The sequence below is a fragment of the Esox lucius genome, chromosome 18 (genome assembly GCF_011004845.1).
Source record: "Esox lucius isolate fEsoLuc1 chromosome 18, fEsoLuc1.pri, whole genome shotgun sequence".
Lineage (NCBI taxonomy): Eukaryota > Metazoa > Chordata > Actinopteri > Esociformes > Esocidae > Esox > Esox lucius.
In genome coordinates, this window is record NC_047586.1 from 10,204,242 (window position 1) to 10,220,151 (window position 15,910).

Consider the following 15,910-nt stretch of genomic DNA (forward strand, 5'->3'; position numbering starts at 1 on the left):
AATGAAGTAAATATAAGCGCAACGCATTAACAGGCATGATAATGTTTTTTTTATTCTGGTCCTTAGTATTTCTTGAAAGTAGTTGGGAACCTCTGCCTCATTTCCTCTGTAAAGCAGCACAGGAGAGATGGAGCCACACTGTCAACCTCCTTACACAAACACCTGAAGGCTCACCTACAAGGGACAAGCCCCTGGCTCCTGTTACTCTCTTAGAAATATCGACATCGTAAAACGCGAATGGATTAACTGTCCAAATCTCATATGGCTCATGCAGACATGGGCTTTGTAAAGATATATTTATTGAATGTTGTTCACTTGCTTTGATGGCTTCCATGAATGTCTGTGGAATACATAATATTATTTTTTGCTAAGTGCAACTGCCTATTTACAATGTACTCTAGAAGAGCTTTAATTAATTTTCTTCAGGATCCAAGGGAACAACCTAGATAGGAAGATGTGGAAACACATTGCAAAGAAATGGGGACTTCTTAAATAGGCTATTTAGTGTCACACGCACTTACAGAATATAGGCCTCATTACAACTGTAGACCAGTGTGCAAGCTTTAATAACAGAACTGAATTCTAAAGATTAGCAATCACTTAAAAAAGGTACAATTTAGCTATGATGTTTTGTAACTTGAACTTTTAGTTGTTTCCCCTAGGCAAAAATTATGTGAATCATTGCCTCATCTAATTGATTGACTTTGGGATGTGACACCCTCATCACTGAATCAGCCAATCTCATCATTTCTGATATTGAAGCAAATCTTCCACCAGAACACTATTCATGATAAAAGGCCAACCTTCTGAATGCCATGAATATCGTTTTTTTTTTCTCCAGCATTTGTGTTCAAGCTGCAGAAGTGTAGTTCTTAGAGGATAAGACTGAAACATTCAGGCATTCATCTTTTGAAATATGTTTCCCTTGGCATCCCTGCTGATTTTAATCAGAAAAGAGAAATGCTTTCTTTTATCAGCTTATAAAATACTCATACAGAAGTCACAGAGGAAAGGAAGAGATAAACGAATGGGCATGCTGTTTTAATAATACAGACTAACTACTTGACCGCAGGGTTGAATAGAATTAAGAAAGGATTTGCATGTTTGGTTAGTACCTTTGTAATAAGATCAGTCACAATGTCCACGACAGCATTTGAAAAGTAGCTTCAGATAAAAAATGTGCACATGATTTTGTGATTTACACAAATTGGTAAGTATTATGGAAAACTAAATGATGTATTGCTACTGAAGCATATTGCCTTCAACACTGTATCGAACAACACGGGTTTCTCCGTTGTTTGCAGATTTTTCATAGTTTCAGATGGATAGATTTGTTGTGATCCCTACCCCTTTAATGTTTGCCGTTTAATACAAATGTGTCACATTCATTCTGACAAATAAAGCTGTCTTATTTGCATCCTGTGACTTACAGACGGCACTTATCAAATTAATTTCAGTCATAACCCTTTGATTTAGGAATGCATAATGTGAATGTTACAGACAAGTTCTGATTTTGAAAATCACCTTCTGGAATGATTATAGATTTTCTAAGAAAAATTCAATAATTAGTAATATTACTTGTCTGTGATTAAGCTTTTTGTCACTTCTGTTCTTGGCGCATATCACTGCAAATCTTTATAAGAGGCTGTTTGTATGAGATCAGTTGAAAAGAGCTCAATCTTACATTTATGTTGATTGATTATTTTCAAGATGGTTTAGTAGACCGGACCATTTTGCTGTTTAAATATTTATTGGTATTGATCAGTGAATCAATTTGTTTTTCAGAACTGAAGGTCCAGAAAGCTTCTCCTCCTGCAGAACAAGGTAAACTCAGGCAGCCTGGTCAGTGAATTGGTGGGGGATAATGACAATAGAGAAATGTTAATCCAGAGATCTGCTCTGAGTAGTCCAACAGCTATGAATTCCCTTTTTCAGTGGCATGCCCTTGTGTGCATTCATCTATACTACAAGAACCTGAACGAGAGCAAACAAAGCAAAGAGGTATTGATATTCCAGTGAATGATCTATATCATGCATGGTTGTGAAGAAGTGAGAGCTGTTCATTACTAATCCCATTACATATTAGACGGCTTACCTTTGGCTGACCTTATTTCTTGAAGTAAGGCTGTGTTTCCGCCAGATGTATTTGTATGGGACAAATTTGTATGGGAATATTCAAATCATTCCTTCTGTTTTGCTTTAACATGACCTTGAGTATACAACTAGAAGTAAGGGGGAAAAAAGTGCTCTGACTTAAGGAGTACGCTTATGTTTAGTAGAATAAATAAAAATCATATGTTATCATAGTTCAGTACTGACAATCCTCAGTAATTAAATGTGGAATTTTGCTTTGTGTTACTCTGGTTTTGCTTCTCATAGTCACCATCTAGTGGACATATCTGATAAGCCAGGCATTATGGGGAATTAGGCAAACATCTGGTATACTGTATATCAGTGTTATATGTAGCATAACATGTCCAGAGGGAAGTAGCTAAGAAGGAAGATATGTAATGCTATATCCGTTATCCTTGGTTGTAAGAACTGATAGTAGAGGGACCAGAAACCAAAGCCCTTAACAGCAGCTGCACAGACATAAAGCACTCTCAATGTCTGACTTTGCCCTTTATAGAAAGTATTGTAAACTGTGAAACCATGCTTAGCATCAGTAATGTTGATGCTAAACATTGTTTCACAGTTCACGTGTTGTCACGTTTCTGCATGCTGTACGCTGATAAAAGCGGCTCTTATATTAACATAACGTTGCAATTTTGGAGGTAGTGTTTGGTTAGTATTGAAATCAATAGTGTTTTTATATACTTTCGGTCACTGTTTTCCAATCCTGGCCCTGGGGACCGTCCGGGGGTTTTTCACCCTAGCACTCAGACACCTGGTTCAAATTAAAGATTTGACGATAGGTTGATTACATCAAGTGTGTAAGAGGTGGGGCAACATTTGAATGAGGTGGGCCAGGGCCCGGGCCAGGGCAGGGCCAGGGCCAGGGTGACACTACTTGAGGTACATGTTTTTAGCTGGAACTACTGTATGTTGACACAAGAGAAATGGCAGTATTGAACCATGCCGTGATAAGCACAATGCTGGCCCCTGCTGTTTGAAATGAGGCATTTCTATATAGGTAATACATTCACCTCCAAAATGATTGGACCAAACCTGGATGAAAAATTATCGGACCAAACACCATGCTAGGGAATTGTGCTGCGTTCATTCATGGAATTATATATATGAATCAAATATCTGTTGGCCAACCATCAACATGGGGAATGGCAAAATATTCACAAAGAGAGAATTGACAGATTCCTCATAGGCCGAAGGTCAAGCAAGCCACTAACTATACTAAACATAGATAGAAGGGGAAAAACAGGTACCTTGGACTTGGATGAATAGAGTACACTTACTGTATATTTACTCTCTGAAACCCTAGAGTGACTGACGTCAGTAGAGTACTGTAGCTGCATACAGTGGGGAGAACAAGTATTTGATACACCGCTGATTCTGCAGGTTTTCCCACTTACAAAGCATGTAGAAGTCTGTAATTGTTATCATAGGTACTCTTCAACTTTGAGAGACGGAATCCTAAAAAAAATCCAGAAAATCACATTGTATGATTTTTAAGTAATTAATTTGCATTTTATTGCATTACATAAATATTTGATACATCAGAAAAGCAGAACTTAATATTTTGTACAGAAACCTTTGTTTGCAATTACAGAGATCATACATTTCCTGTAGTTCTTGACCAGGTTTGCACACACTGCAGCAGAGATTTTGGCCCACTCCTCCAAACAGACCTTCTCCAGATCCTCCAGGTTTTGGGGCTGTCGCTGGGCAATACGGACTTTCAGCTCCCTCCAAAGATTTTCTATGGGGTTCAGGTTAGGCCACTCCAGGACCTTGAGATGCTTTTTACGGAGCCACTCCTTAGTTGGCCTGGCTGTGTGTTTCTGGAAGACCCAGCCACGACCCATCTTCAATGCTCTTACTGAGGGAAGGAGGTTGTTGCCCAAGATCTTGCGATACATGGCCCCATCCATCCTCCCCTCAATACGGTGCAGTCGTCCTGTCCCCTTTGCAGAAAAGCATCCCCAAAGAATGATGTTTCCACCTCCATGCTTCACGGTTGGGATGGTGTTCTTGGGGTTGTACTCATCCTTCTTCTTCTTCCAAACACGGCGAGTGGAGTTTAGACCCCACTGTATCTATATGAAGCTAGCCTTTCTGCAAACATGCTTTCTCCAAAATTGATGGCACTTATTTAAAAATGAATCAATTATATGGTCAATGGCATCATGAACTCTAACAAGAACACACAGCCTGGTTGTTTCTGCCAGGGGGGTTAAAACATGGTCCCAAGAGGATCAAACATCAATAAACTGAAAGGTTATTTAGCACCAAATTTGCATTTTGCAATTGCCCTCTCAGTTCACAAGATTGAACTTAAATGAAAACCTGAGGTTTGAATTGAAAAGGGCAGTCCATAAACACAGACTGAAGTATGTCTTAAAGTATAAGAATCCAGTCCCATAAAACATAAGAAAAGGCCATGTGCATTGCATTTTGCCAAAGAACAGTTCATAGCTTAAGTATATTGGCCGTATGCCACACTCTTGTGCCTTACTGCTTAAATGTATGATATGAGTGTAGCATGATACAGTCATGCTTGAGATGTTTGGCATTGTAATATGCACTGTTTTGGGTCTAACATTTTCACAATAGAAAGGTTTAAAGTTATACAGTTTGAAACTATTTTAGTAGTGGTTTGACATGATTTTAAAATGTAGTAATAATATAATTACTAAACTTTGTGACTACTTGTGACCTCATTGTAATCCATATATCATGTTTCACCATCCATCCATTTCTTCAACCACAGCTAAAAAGGCCACTCCGGAAAGGAAAAGTATGTGATGTGAAACTGAGGTTTCTTATTGCTTTGAAAGCAGCTTTTAGAGTAGCATAGAAACTAGAAAAATGTACAGATTAACCAAGTCAATCTTTGTGCAAAGCTGTTCATCTTTACTGGTGGAAGATTCAAATTCTCTTCCAGTTTGAACAGGGTATCTATTCAAAGTTAAAGATGAAACAGAGATTGAATTGTAGATACCCAATGACTTATCCGCTTCACTGTTTGGTTACATAGTTTGTAGTTGTACAATATAAGAATGACATTGGCTATCTTAGCTATTTATATTTTCACAGATTTTATGTGTTCAGTTCATTTTATCTGATATACTTCTCTTTTTAAAACAATTACACATACCTTAATGTATTCACAGATGAATTTGACACAACCACAGTACTAAGCAATGATGTATGTTTAGTGTTATGTAATGGATTCTGTGTTCATTTTCAGAAACAAGGCCTCCTAAAAAGGAACCAGTAGTGAGAACTAAGAGAGGTAAATCTATGTATAATTTGTACATTTAGTGTATTTCATAAAAGATCTAAGGTCATGCAGGAACTTGCTGAAAGAAATTAAAATGTCTCTATTTATGGGAAGGACAGCAGTGCTTTATTCATCATTTTTGTAATTTATTTTTCGTTTTCCATCACAAAGAGCGTGACATGTGCAAACCAGTTGAGAGTCAAAAACATAGAGGTAGGACGAATCTTCATTTAAAGCTCATTATCTAATCTCTGAAAGTAAACGTTTTGTTGTGTGTAGTTTAAATGAAATGCTCTTCAATACTGCTACTATTTGAAATGGATAACAGTTTTACACAGAGAAATTGCATCAATTTATTACTTATAAATGTACTTAAGATTACTTGAAATGTGTTGTAGAATATCTTTCTGTATCTTATTGAACCATTTCATTAAACCAGAGGCTGCCAGAAAATTGAGGCTAGAAGAGGCGATCAAGAAGAGAGGTAACCTATTAAAAATGCTACAGAAGCACTAATTCTGTTACTTAACCATTTTATTGGATAAAGGATATCTAAAAATAAATGTAATTATTTGTGAATGTCCTTGTGCAGACAGACCTTTGTAAAGTTTGATGGATACATTCAGTGATAGAAGGTATTTCATCTCAGTGTCCATGTTTCACAAACAAAAACAGCGCTGCCACAAGAAAGTAAATTGTGAACTTCCCATTTGAACATGGTGTTCTCATCATTTCTCCAAATAGAATAAGGGCCTTGGGGCAGTTAAAGTGTCAAGAGTCACATCAGAAGTAACCTGCTTTTGCATCGTTTTTGCAAAAGAAAATATTATTTCCAATATTTTCGCGGTGTACTGACTAAGGCACACAAAGTATCATCTTTTTGCTAAATCAGGATGACATGTTGAGGGAGTTAGTGAGCTCAACATAACCTTGTTGTGCCTTACCCTTTTCCATAGAACTCAGACTCAAAAGGGAAAGGAAAGAGAAGTCCACAAAGAAAGGTAACTCAATCAGGAATGAATCATACCATCTTCAGAGTCTGAATCTGTGTCAGGACCTGTACGATACATCTTCTTTTCTTTCCTCTTCTATCATATTGCAGAGCATCATCATGTTGATACAGGGCTGCCAGCATCAGTACCAGGAAATGGTAAAAATTCTATATCAGAAAACATGAACGAACAAGAGAGAAATCTTGCACATGCACTTCACCACCATTTTATGACATATGTACATACTGGGTGATATTGTATTTTCCAGTTCCTACCTGTCAACCAGCACCAGTTTACTGGCCATCATCACTCCCTGGCTGGTACTGTAAGTACACACCAACACTCTCCTGAATAAACTGTGTAATACTTCCTCATCTCGGGGCTGATTGTTGACCAGTACATCTTTATATTACTGTTTAAGACAGTCCTAAAATAACAGCTGTAATCATTGCAAGAAGTATTTTCTAAAATGTATTAAATGTGGGTGAATCAATCATAATATATTTGCGTCATTAATATCAAAAAACCTTTAATGGAATTTCCACTTCCACCATGAACTTACATTTAAATCAATTTAAATCCCGCTAAGTTACACACATAAAAAAATAAAAATAAACAAAGAATCCAAATGTGGTATAGCTATTATATTCTGTATGTTGAGTATATAACCATTGTATTACATCAGACTATACTGAATCCATTTGTCTTTCAGTGCACCATATATTCACAGACACTCCATTCCCACCTTCAACTGTAACAGGTACTTGGTCTTATTTACCTTTTTTTCCAGTTATTCATTGCTAACGTTAACAATTGTTATACGTTGGTGATATTTGTCTTTAGAGCTTTGTGTTGTTATTTACGTCTGGAGTTTCTCCTGACCAGTGGGCTAGACCAGGTAAACCTCTGCACTGTAGTTTGTAAGGCTGAGCGAGACATATCCACTTCAAAGCCTTTTTTACATCCACCTTTTACTTTACATTTCAACCACATTACTTGTGAAACCGTGGATCAATGAGACCTTTATAAGGATTAATTTGCTTGTTTCCCCATATTTTAAAATATCATCATAGAATCTGGCCTATTTATTTTTTCCATTCTAATCTGTTTGATTCACAGGTTTCGTCTATAGTTACATAGCCTAAAATTAGATTAGTCATCTCAGTCTGTTTGAATTTACAACTTTTGATCTCCACTGCCCATTCTCACAGCACATCCAGCTCAGCAGCCATTTTATCCTCCAGTTCCTCCAGCTTATCAAGCTTATCAAGCCTCTCCAGCTCAACCAGTATCAGCTCAACCAGTATCAGCTCAACCAGTGTCAGCTCAACCAATGTCGGCTCAACCAGTATCAGCTCAACCAGTGTCGGCTCCACCAGTGTCGGCTCAACCAGTGTCAGCTCAACCAGTGGCTCCAGTTCAACCAGCACCTACACCTGCACCTGGACAACTTTATCAAAATCCCCCTGTTTATCAAGCTTATCAACCTCCTCCAGTGCCAGCTCAACCAGCAGGTCCAATTCAACCTGCCACACCAGGACCTGGATCTGAACCAGCACCACCCTCAGAACCTTTATATGAACCAGCACCACCATCCAAAATTGTTTCTGAACCAGCACCACCCTCAGAACCTTTATCTGAATCAGCACCACCCTCAGAACCTTCATCTGAACCAGCACCACCTTCAGAACCTTCATCTGAACCAGCATCACCCTCAGAACCTTTATCTGAACCGGCACCATCCCAACTAGCTCCTTCGACTCAAGGTAATTTTTCTCTGGGTAATTATTCTGAAGGTAATTATTCTCCAGGTAGCCTAATTATTCTCATGGCAATTAATCTCAGGATAATTGTTCTCAAGGTAATTGTTTTCTCAGAACTGAAGCTCAAACTTTAGTATACTCTCTAAAGCAATTCCACACTGATTTACATAACACTTTGTGAGACAGACTGTCATCTTTTCTTCTTTCCATCTCATTGAAAATGTAAAATGGTGTGCTTCAAGGTATACTCTTTATAGACTATTCTGTTGATATAGAACCACAGGCTCCCAAAGAAAAGCTGAAGGCTTCTGTCACGAAGAAGAGTATAAACTTACAATATTTATTCAGAGTGATACACTTACATAACTTGTTCCTATCTAATCTGAACACATTCTTCTCAACCCTCAGTTCCAAAGGAAAAGACCAAGGTAGCTGGCCCAAAGAAGGGTAAGAGACAAAAAACTAAATCACCCTTCACACTAAGTAAAAACAGAATGTACATGTTATGTAAATGCACTCAATCTTAAGGGTTGTAGGGTTACAAATTGCATGAGATAGATGCTTACAGGATGTGTCAAGGCAGACATGTGGATGATTTGCTACTAATAATGTCTTTTTTCCAGAGCCTCCTAAAGCAAAATTGAAGAAGCAAGGTAACAATGTGTTCAATTTAACAGCGTCATTGGTTTCTCGATTTGGATACAGGAACAAAGTTGATATTAATTTCTATTCATTTTAGAACCAGTTGTGTCCAAAGTCAAGGTCAAACCAGCTGGCGTGAAGAAAGGTATGGATCCTGAAAGTGACTTATTAAATAGATAGTATTTCTTTCCAAGAAAAATGGTGGTGATGGCTAGATTATTATTTTTTTAATTACAGCCAGCACCACAATATATAATACTTTAGAATTTAGTAGGAAGATTACTAGTAGTAGGAGTAGTGGGTGGAGTAGTTTTAGGAGTACAAGTAGAAGGAGTAGAGAGGAATAGTAGTAGTAATAGTAGAATGGCCAACACGTTTTAAAACCTAAACTGTGTGGGAGGTGTAGTGTGCCAAAAATAATAAGAAGTATGAAGAAGAACTAAACTGGCAGTTTCTCAATCCTCCCCACTAACTAAGACACTGTACACTTCCTTGACTTTGCATTGTTTGCAAAGGGCTTGATTGTAAGTTTTGTCAAATCTACTTTTTTTCTTTTAAATGGACACTGATTGTAATTCTACATACATTTGAAAATCTTCAGCATGATATTTTCATTCCAGAAATGTTCACCTTGAAAGGAAAGACAATATCTACCACAAAGAAGAAAGGTACTTCATTGCAAAGATATAACATATTATTTTCCTTTTAACGTTATTCAGTGGGTGAATGTATGTTTTGTCTTTGTTCTCAGTTTCAGATGTTGTACTGACCAAAGACAAAGTAAAAAAGTCAGCTGTTGAGAAAGGTAATGAAGTTGTATATGTTGTTGCTATATAATTCCCTTTGCAACATTTAATTAAATTAAAACAATATTCTGAAATATGAGAATGTTTTTTATTTACATTTCTTTTGATTCTTTCAGGGCCGATGAAAAAAGACAAAATAACTCCTATAAAAAAAGGTAATAACAACTTAAAGTTCTTCTAAGTAATATTATGATTTTACACTGTACAATATTCCAAGATAAAGTCAAGACATTCACCACCAGGATAGGTAATATTGTAATTCTCAAATGCATACTGAAGTCTTAAGTTTTACAATTATAAGAGATAGATGCTTATACACCAATGTAGACATTTAGCTCTGGAAAAAATGAAGAGACCACTGCACCTTTTTCTTTTTTTTCCCCAAAAAGTTGTAAAGGAAGGTTTTGAGTTAGGACCAGAAGGGTTAAAATTAAGAGACCACTCCAAATTGAACGCTTTTGTTCCTCACTCAATACTTTCCTTTTCAACTTTTTGGGGAAAAGAAAGAAAAAGTTGCAGTGATCTCTTTATTTTATCCGGAACTGTATATGGATGAGTAGTTACTGATTTAATTAATAATGTATTTTTTCCAGATTCCCCTAAAGCAAAAGTGAAGAAGCAAGGTAACAATATGTTCATTTTACCAGCATTATTGCTTTCTGTATTTGAATGCAGTCACAAAGTTTATGTTTATTTCTATTCATTTTAGAACCTGTTTTGTCCAAAGGCATGGTCAAACCAGCTGGTGTGAAAAAAGGTACACATTTTTAAAATAAATAATTGTGGGTCTGGCTTGATTTCTTTTTTTTTAATAATATAGTATTTTTACCTGTTACATGTAAGAATTGAGTTGGTTTAAAAGGAGTAAGAGCAGTAGGATTAGTGGCATAGGGAGGAGAATGACTGGGAGGAGTACACTGAAAAAGGTATCAGCTGTTGTTCATCCAGTCCATTCAGTTTCATTGCAAAATTGTAACATATATTATCCTTTTAACGTTATTCAGTGGGTGTATGTATGTTTTGTCTTTGTTCTCAGTTTCAGATGTTGTACTGACCAAAGACAAAGTAAAAAAGTCAGCAGTCGAGAAAGGTAATGAAGTTGTATATGTTGTTGCTATATGATTCCCTTTGCAACATTTAATTAAATTAAAACAATATTCTGAAATATGAGCATGTTTTTTATTTACATTTCTTTTGATTCTTTCAGGGCCGATGAAAAAAGACAAAATAACTCCTATAAAAAAAGGTAATGACAAAATAGGTATAGTTCTTCCATTGAACCAATTAACATATTCTAAGTAATATTATGATTTTAGACTGTACAAAATCCCAAGACAAAGTCAAGACAATCACCACCAAGATAGGTAATACTGTAATACTGTACTCTCTTTAAAAGTTGTTGAATATACATTTTTGGTTTGTGTTCTCAGTTTCAGATGTTGTATTGTCCAAAGATAAAGTAAAAAAGTCATCTGTTAAGAAAGGTAATGAAGTTGTGCATGTAGTTGCTATAGGATTCCCTACGCAAAATGTAACTAAATTTATACAGTATTCTGATTTTGTATTTTGATTTTTCCAGAGCCTGTGGAAAAAGCCAAAATAATTCCAATGAAGAAAGGTAATAACAACTTAGATACAGGTCTTCCTTGTGATCCAATAACATATTCTAACTAAAATGATGATTTCAGGGCTTACAGTCTCCAAACTCAAAGGCAAAACAATCACCACTAAGAAAGGTAAAACTGTAATTCATGAATGAAAACTTAAGTTTGCTATGAATTTCACATAAAACTGGTTTCTTAAATTGTTTTGTTTCTCTCAGAACCGTCTGTGGCAAAATCCAAAGCCAAAAGGTTACCTGTAAAGAATGGTAGCTACCTAAACACTGTTTTGGCTTCAGTAACATTTTCAAACAAGAGGTCTACTATCTGTGTGTTCACTGACTACGTAAGATAATACATTCACACATCTTTTAAACATTTGCTTCAGAAGCTGAGCCCCCTAAAGAGAAAGCCTCTCTAAGACACTCAACCATGAGAAAAGATAACCTCACAAATATACCAGTGCCAATGGTAAAAGCCACTGCAAGAGTTGCTGCCACAAGACCCATCTTTACAAGAAAAGGTAACCAATCAGCAATGTAAAAAAGATGTATCTAAGAAAATTTTTGGTAGTGTACATTGACAGTTGTAAGCATTCTCTCAAATTGTTCTAAAAGTGGAGGAGAAGCAAACCAATGCACCTGAATCAGGCACAGAAAAGCACGTCAGACCTAATGTGCACAACAGAAACCCAGAATGACTTCAACCACTATTTAATCTTTACTGAATAGTACATTTATTTAATCCTTTACAGCTGAAGACAAGCCAAAAGTACCAGATGAGAAAGGTAAGAATAATTTATGTTTTGTGTGATCAGTCTATTTCTAGCCACTAACAACTTCACGCCTTAAATATGAGTGTATAATACTGTAGATGTGTGTTTATGGCCTGGATATATAGTAGTTCAAAAGATCTCTCTCATGTCCTACTGTAACAATTCGCATTGAAAAATTCTACTGGGGAACAGGAAGCTTGTTCTTGCATATGTATTATCTTATTACTAGTCAACAGAAGGTCACTATTCATTCAAATGTTTGTATTGTTTCATTGGCACAATCCTTCAGAATGATGCTGCAGGATCTGTTATACATTTAGTGTTATGGGTATTGAACAATAACTTGGTACAGCTTTTCCAATTTCCCCCGGTTCTAACTGTCATGACATATCACGTTTCTATAGCAACCCCCTGCAGAGGCACACAATATGGATGGATTTATTTATTAACGCAATCATCGGATTAATTATAATTAATAGAATTATTTAAAAAATACCTAATACTAAAGCACAGAATGTGTTGTTGTCATATTTTGCAGCCTATCCTTTCAGGTCACGTTTGCAGGATTAAGTCGTTGTTCATTGTTTCGTCTGGCTAAGACCATAAGGCTGTTCAGACCAAATATGAATTTCAGTGGCCCCATTAAAATACATTTGATTTGTAGAGCTTCATGTTGCAACCTACTTACTAAAAGGGTAACATGGGTTAATTGTAGAATTTTGTGTAGGTGAGAAAGCTATAAAAGGAATTGCATCTGGAACGTTCTCAATTTAGATTATTCTGAGGGTCAACACAGATTCCTGTTGCACCTCACAGCACCACAGTATAACATTGAACCAGGTGTACAGTGTACAGTATGTTTCCACACAAGATAAGGTATAAAGTGTGTGATAATAACATAATTATTCAGGTTTAAAATACTTATTTAAAGGGAATTTAAGGTATTTGGGTTTGTGATGTATTGTACTGAACAGCACTAAACACTGGTGCACTTCTATGATTTTATGTGTTTACATTCCAGCTAGAATCGATATCACTCTTACAATATATTTCTCTTCCTTGCTGCATGAGAAGAAGAAAAGGTGAAGAATCTTAAAACATCAGAAGGTGAGTTCTGTTCATAATTTAGTATTCAAAAACATTACTCAAGTACAGATTGATGCTAAATACATTACTCAAGTTCAGATTGATGCTAAATACATTACTCAAATTCAGATTGATGCTGGTGTTGAATGAAAAAGGGAGTAATGTTTTTAGAACTAGCTACCAACTTCTCCAAAGTTTCTGGACCTGTTTACACAATTACAAACAAGCTCTCTTTTTATCTTCCAAATGAATCTTTAGATATCACTCTCCTAGTTTGACTAATCCTTAATCCTTTTCTCTGGGCTATTTAGAATGAAACAGCGCTAGATTTCAGTAATGAACTGGGCTGAGAAAAAGTGGAAATCTGGTATTGACCTTCTGAAATGCAACATATATCAAAAGTGTAACTGAAGAAGACTGTTGTTCAATATACCTGAGACAAATGACTCAAATGAGTTAACGGCTCCAAGCCAAGAAGTGATCAATCAATAGATTGTGGTTCAGCAATTACTTTTTTGCTATTACAGTGCTTTCTTGCCATACCCAAATGACTGTCATTATTTATTTCTCTGGTTTTATATACAAGACATGTTATATACAGATTTCTGTTGGTCGTTACACAAGTTAAATGCTATTTGACAAATATTTGTTCACATAAATGCTTACATAATTGACGTTTAATAATGCATTACTACGGAATAATGTAGATGATGCAAAAGCCTTGTCTGATTTCTCATCTATAGTATTAAATATTTGCCCTCCCTCTACCTGCCACTAAAGTTATTGCCAATGTATTTAAGTCTTCCAGCCAAAGCTACTGTAGCCCACACACATTAGCTTTGCCCCCAAGCTCACTAAACAATGGAAGTAAACAAGTAAAACCTTTGGAACTACATGCAACCAGTTCTTAAGCAAGACATAATGTTTGTATTGATGGGCTGGTCAGTTTCTCTATTTTATTTAGCAAAAATCTATAATTGTATCTTACTTATAACTGAAAAAGCTACAAGTGAGTGATTTCAAGGTTTTGAACATCTATATAGCACCATCAAATGTATTTTTTATCTATATATTCATTGTTTTGTTAAGGAGCTTCTTATCCAGAGATAGCTTTGTGGATGTCTTATTTATAACCTCTGGATCCTGTTTGCTCATCATGTAAAGCAGCAAAGTGTTATTGAATAGCATAATGCGTATAACAGTATATTGCGATAGGGATTGCTTGATTACATGCCAGGATCAGTCTTCTTTCTCATGCTTATTAAACACAAAACACTAGTTGACAACAGGAAATTGGATCTGTCAAATGGTATCGCTTTAGACAAAGGCCAGGCAGAATGACTTAGTTTACTCAACAGCACATATCAGTTTTGACTAAGTGTTCCCAAGATTGTATTTCAGTCACTTATTATATACCTTACATTTCCCATAACAAATTCAGAACAGAACAAAAACGAAACCGGTCACTCAAAACTTGATTAGGGTAAACATTAATGCATGGTAAATTACAGCAATTACAGCAAAGTAATGTTGTGCTGCAATGCAACGTGAATATGTTTGTATAATATTAGGAGTTTGAAGAAGAGGTGAGATGGCATGTAGCCCCATTTATTTATCTTTTCTCACAGATGAAGTTGAGAAGACTGAGAAGACTGAGAAGAGAGTGGTGAAAGAGGCTACAGGTATGTCGGCTGTTACAGGATTTATGGTGCCTTTTCTACAAATGGCTGACACAATAGTATTGCTCTCTATTGACTTTTTTATGCCTGATGATGTTGCCCCTATAATTTCAGAAGGAGACACGAAGCATCCTGATAAAGCAGGTGAGTAAATACTAAAGCCTTGTGTCTGTGCTTAAAGTAAGAGATAGGGATGGAGCTGTGTGGCTGTTAGATTTAGTGCAGCCGTGCTGACTAAGCCAAGGTGGTCTAAGCCAATCATGTCTGGTTGTCTTCTACATATCCTACCCAGGCTTATCTCATTGAGTTCCCGACTAATACACTCAAAAAGGTACTGAGTGAAAAAGAAATTGCATTGTACCCTGGAAGTGGGCATCAAATATTTGGTTACATTTTCACTGCCATAACATTCATACGTATGACAATATTATATATATTAAACTGCTGGGTTAGAATCCTGAATGTTGTTTTGATGAAAGCTATGTTCCAATAGACTGTAGACCACAGGTCCGGCAATAATTATGTTTAACTCCTGTAATTATTATGTGTTAATAACCGGTTTATAATAGTGATTAGACCTCAGGGGTTTGTGGTACGTGGCCAATGTACCACAACTAAAGACCTTATCCAGGCCGTCCGCATTGTGGCGTACATAAGAACAGCCCCTGGTACATCGGCCGTATACCACATCCCCTAGTGTCTCATTGGTTCAATGCATTGTGGATTATCCAAACATAATCCAGTTTTCTTTACAGTTTTGCTTATATTTTACATTATAGAGAATGGGCCAGAGTCTTCTTTTCCTTCAGTTCAGGACTAAGGTAGTAGATTTTTCCCCTACACTGGTCAATCCTGTGAACATTTGTAACTGCTTCCTGGGGATTTATTGGGAGGAAATTAAATTGTGAAAATGGCTGTGGTATCAAATACTGTCCACAGAGTTGTATTTAATGATTACAACAGATAATGTTAGTGATAAATAGCAGTTACAATTAGTAGTGATTATCGTAGAGAAATGCATTAAATACATTAGGGGATGTGCAGTTGAGTCTTGATATTTTAATCCCATCTCAGTCCACCTCCAGTCACTTACTTCTCAACCCCTGTGCGTTTTTTCTCACTGTGCGCAGGAACATCAGGCAATACTTCAATAAATACATACATA

The 15,910-nt window shown here is 36.4% G+C and overlaps 1 protein-coding gene across 22 annotated transcripts in view; it reads left to right on the plus strand.

The window, feature by feature from the left end:
* trdn (triadin) overlaps nucleotides 1-15,910 on the plus strand; it is a 41,447-nt gene that overhangs the window by 22,440 nt on the left and 3,097 nt on the right. For 9 of the 22 annotated variants that reach the window (XM_020056407.3, XM_034287908.1, XM_034287919.1 and 6 more), the window contains 31 exons: nucleotides 1,786-1,824; nucleotides 1,936-2,001; nucleotides 4,889-4,915; nucleotides 5,369-5,413; nucleotides 5,573-5,614; nucleotides 5,841-5,885; nucleotides 6,358-6,402; nucleotides 6,504-6,551; nucleotides 6,662-6,718; nucleotides 7,106-7,153; nucleotides 7,605-8,159; nucleotides 8,565-8,603; nucleotides 8,780-8,809; nucleotides 8,896-8,943; nucleotides 9,419-9,466; nucleotides 9,550-9,603; nucleotides 9,721-9,759; nucleotides 10,198-10,227; nucleotides 10,314-10,361; nucleotides 10,641-10,694; nucleotides 10,812-10,850; nucleotides 10,921-10,968; nucleotides 11,035-11,088; nucleotides 11,184-11,222; nucleotides 11,293-11,340; nucleotides 11,427-11,474; nucleotides 11,594-11,728; nucleotides 11,960-11,992; nucleotides 13,055-13,087; nucleotides 14,695-14,748; nucleotides 14,860-14,889. In XM_020056407.3, coding sequence (XP_019911966.2) covers nucleotides 1,786-1,824; nucleotides 1,936-2,001; nucleotides 4,889-4,915; nucleotides 5,369-5,413; nucleotides 5,573-5,614; nucleotides 5,841-5,885; nucleotides 6,358-6,402; nucleotides 6,504-6,551; nucleotides 6,662-6,718; nucleotides 7,106-7,153; nucleotides 7,605-8,159; nucleotides 8,565-8,603; nucleotides 8,780-8,809; nucleotides 8,896-8,943; nucleotides 9,419-9,466; nucleotides 9,550-9,603; nucleotides 9,721-9,759; nucleotides 10,198-10,227; nucleotides 10,314-10,361; nucleotides 10,641-10,694; nucleotides 10,812-10,850; nucleotides 10,921-10,968; nucleotides 11,035-11,088; nucleotides 11,184-11,222; nucleotides 11,293-11,340; nucleotides 11,427-11,474; nucleotides 11,594-11,728; nucleotides 11,960-11,992; nucleotides 13,055-13,087; nucleotides 14,695-14,748; nucleotides 14,860-14,889 — 1,968 coding nt within the window. Of the gene's footprint in view, nucleotides 1-1,785; nucleotides 1,825-1,935; nucleotides 2,002-4,888; nucleotides 4,916-5,368; nucleotides 5,414-5,572; nucleotides 5,615-5,840; nucleotides 5,886-6,357; nucleotides 6,403-6,503; nucleotides 6,552-6,661; nucleotides 6,719-7,105; nucleotides 7,154-7,604; nucleotides 8,160-8,564; nucleotides 8,604-8,779; nucleotides 8,810-8,895; nucleotides 8,944-9,418; nucleotides 9,467-9,549; nucleotides 9,604-9,720; nucleotides 9,760-10,197; nucleotides 10,228-10,313; nucleotides 10,362-10,640; nucleotides 10,695-10,811; nucleotides 10,866-10,920; nucleotides 10,969-11,034; nucleotides 11,089-11,183; nucleotides 11,223-11,292; nucleotides 11,341-11,426; nucleotides 11,475-11,593; nucleotides 11,729-11,959; nucleotides 11,993-13,054; nucleotides 13,088-13,377; nucleotides 13,617-14,694; nucleotides 14,749-14,859; nucleotides 14,890-15,524; nucleotides 15,567-15,910 lie in introns of those variants that run through there. The other 13 variants (XM_034287923.1, XM_034287909.1, XM_034287910.1 and 10 more) reach the window with 13 other exon arrangements.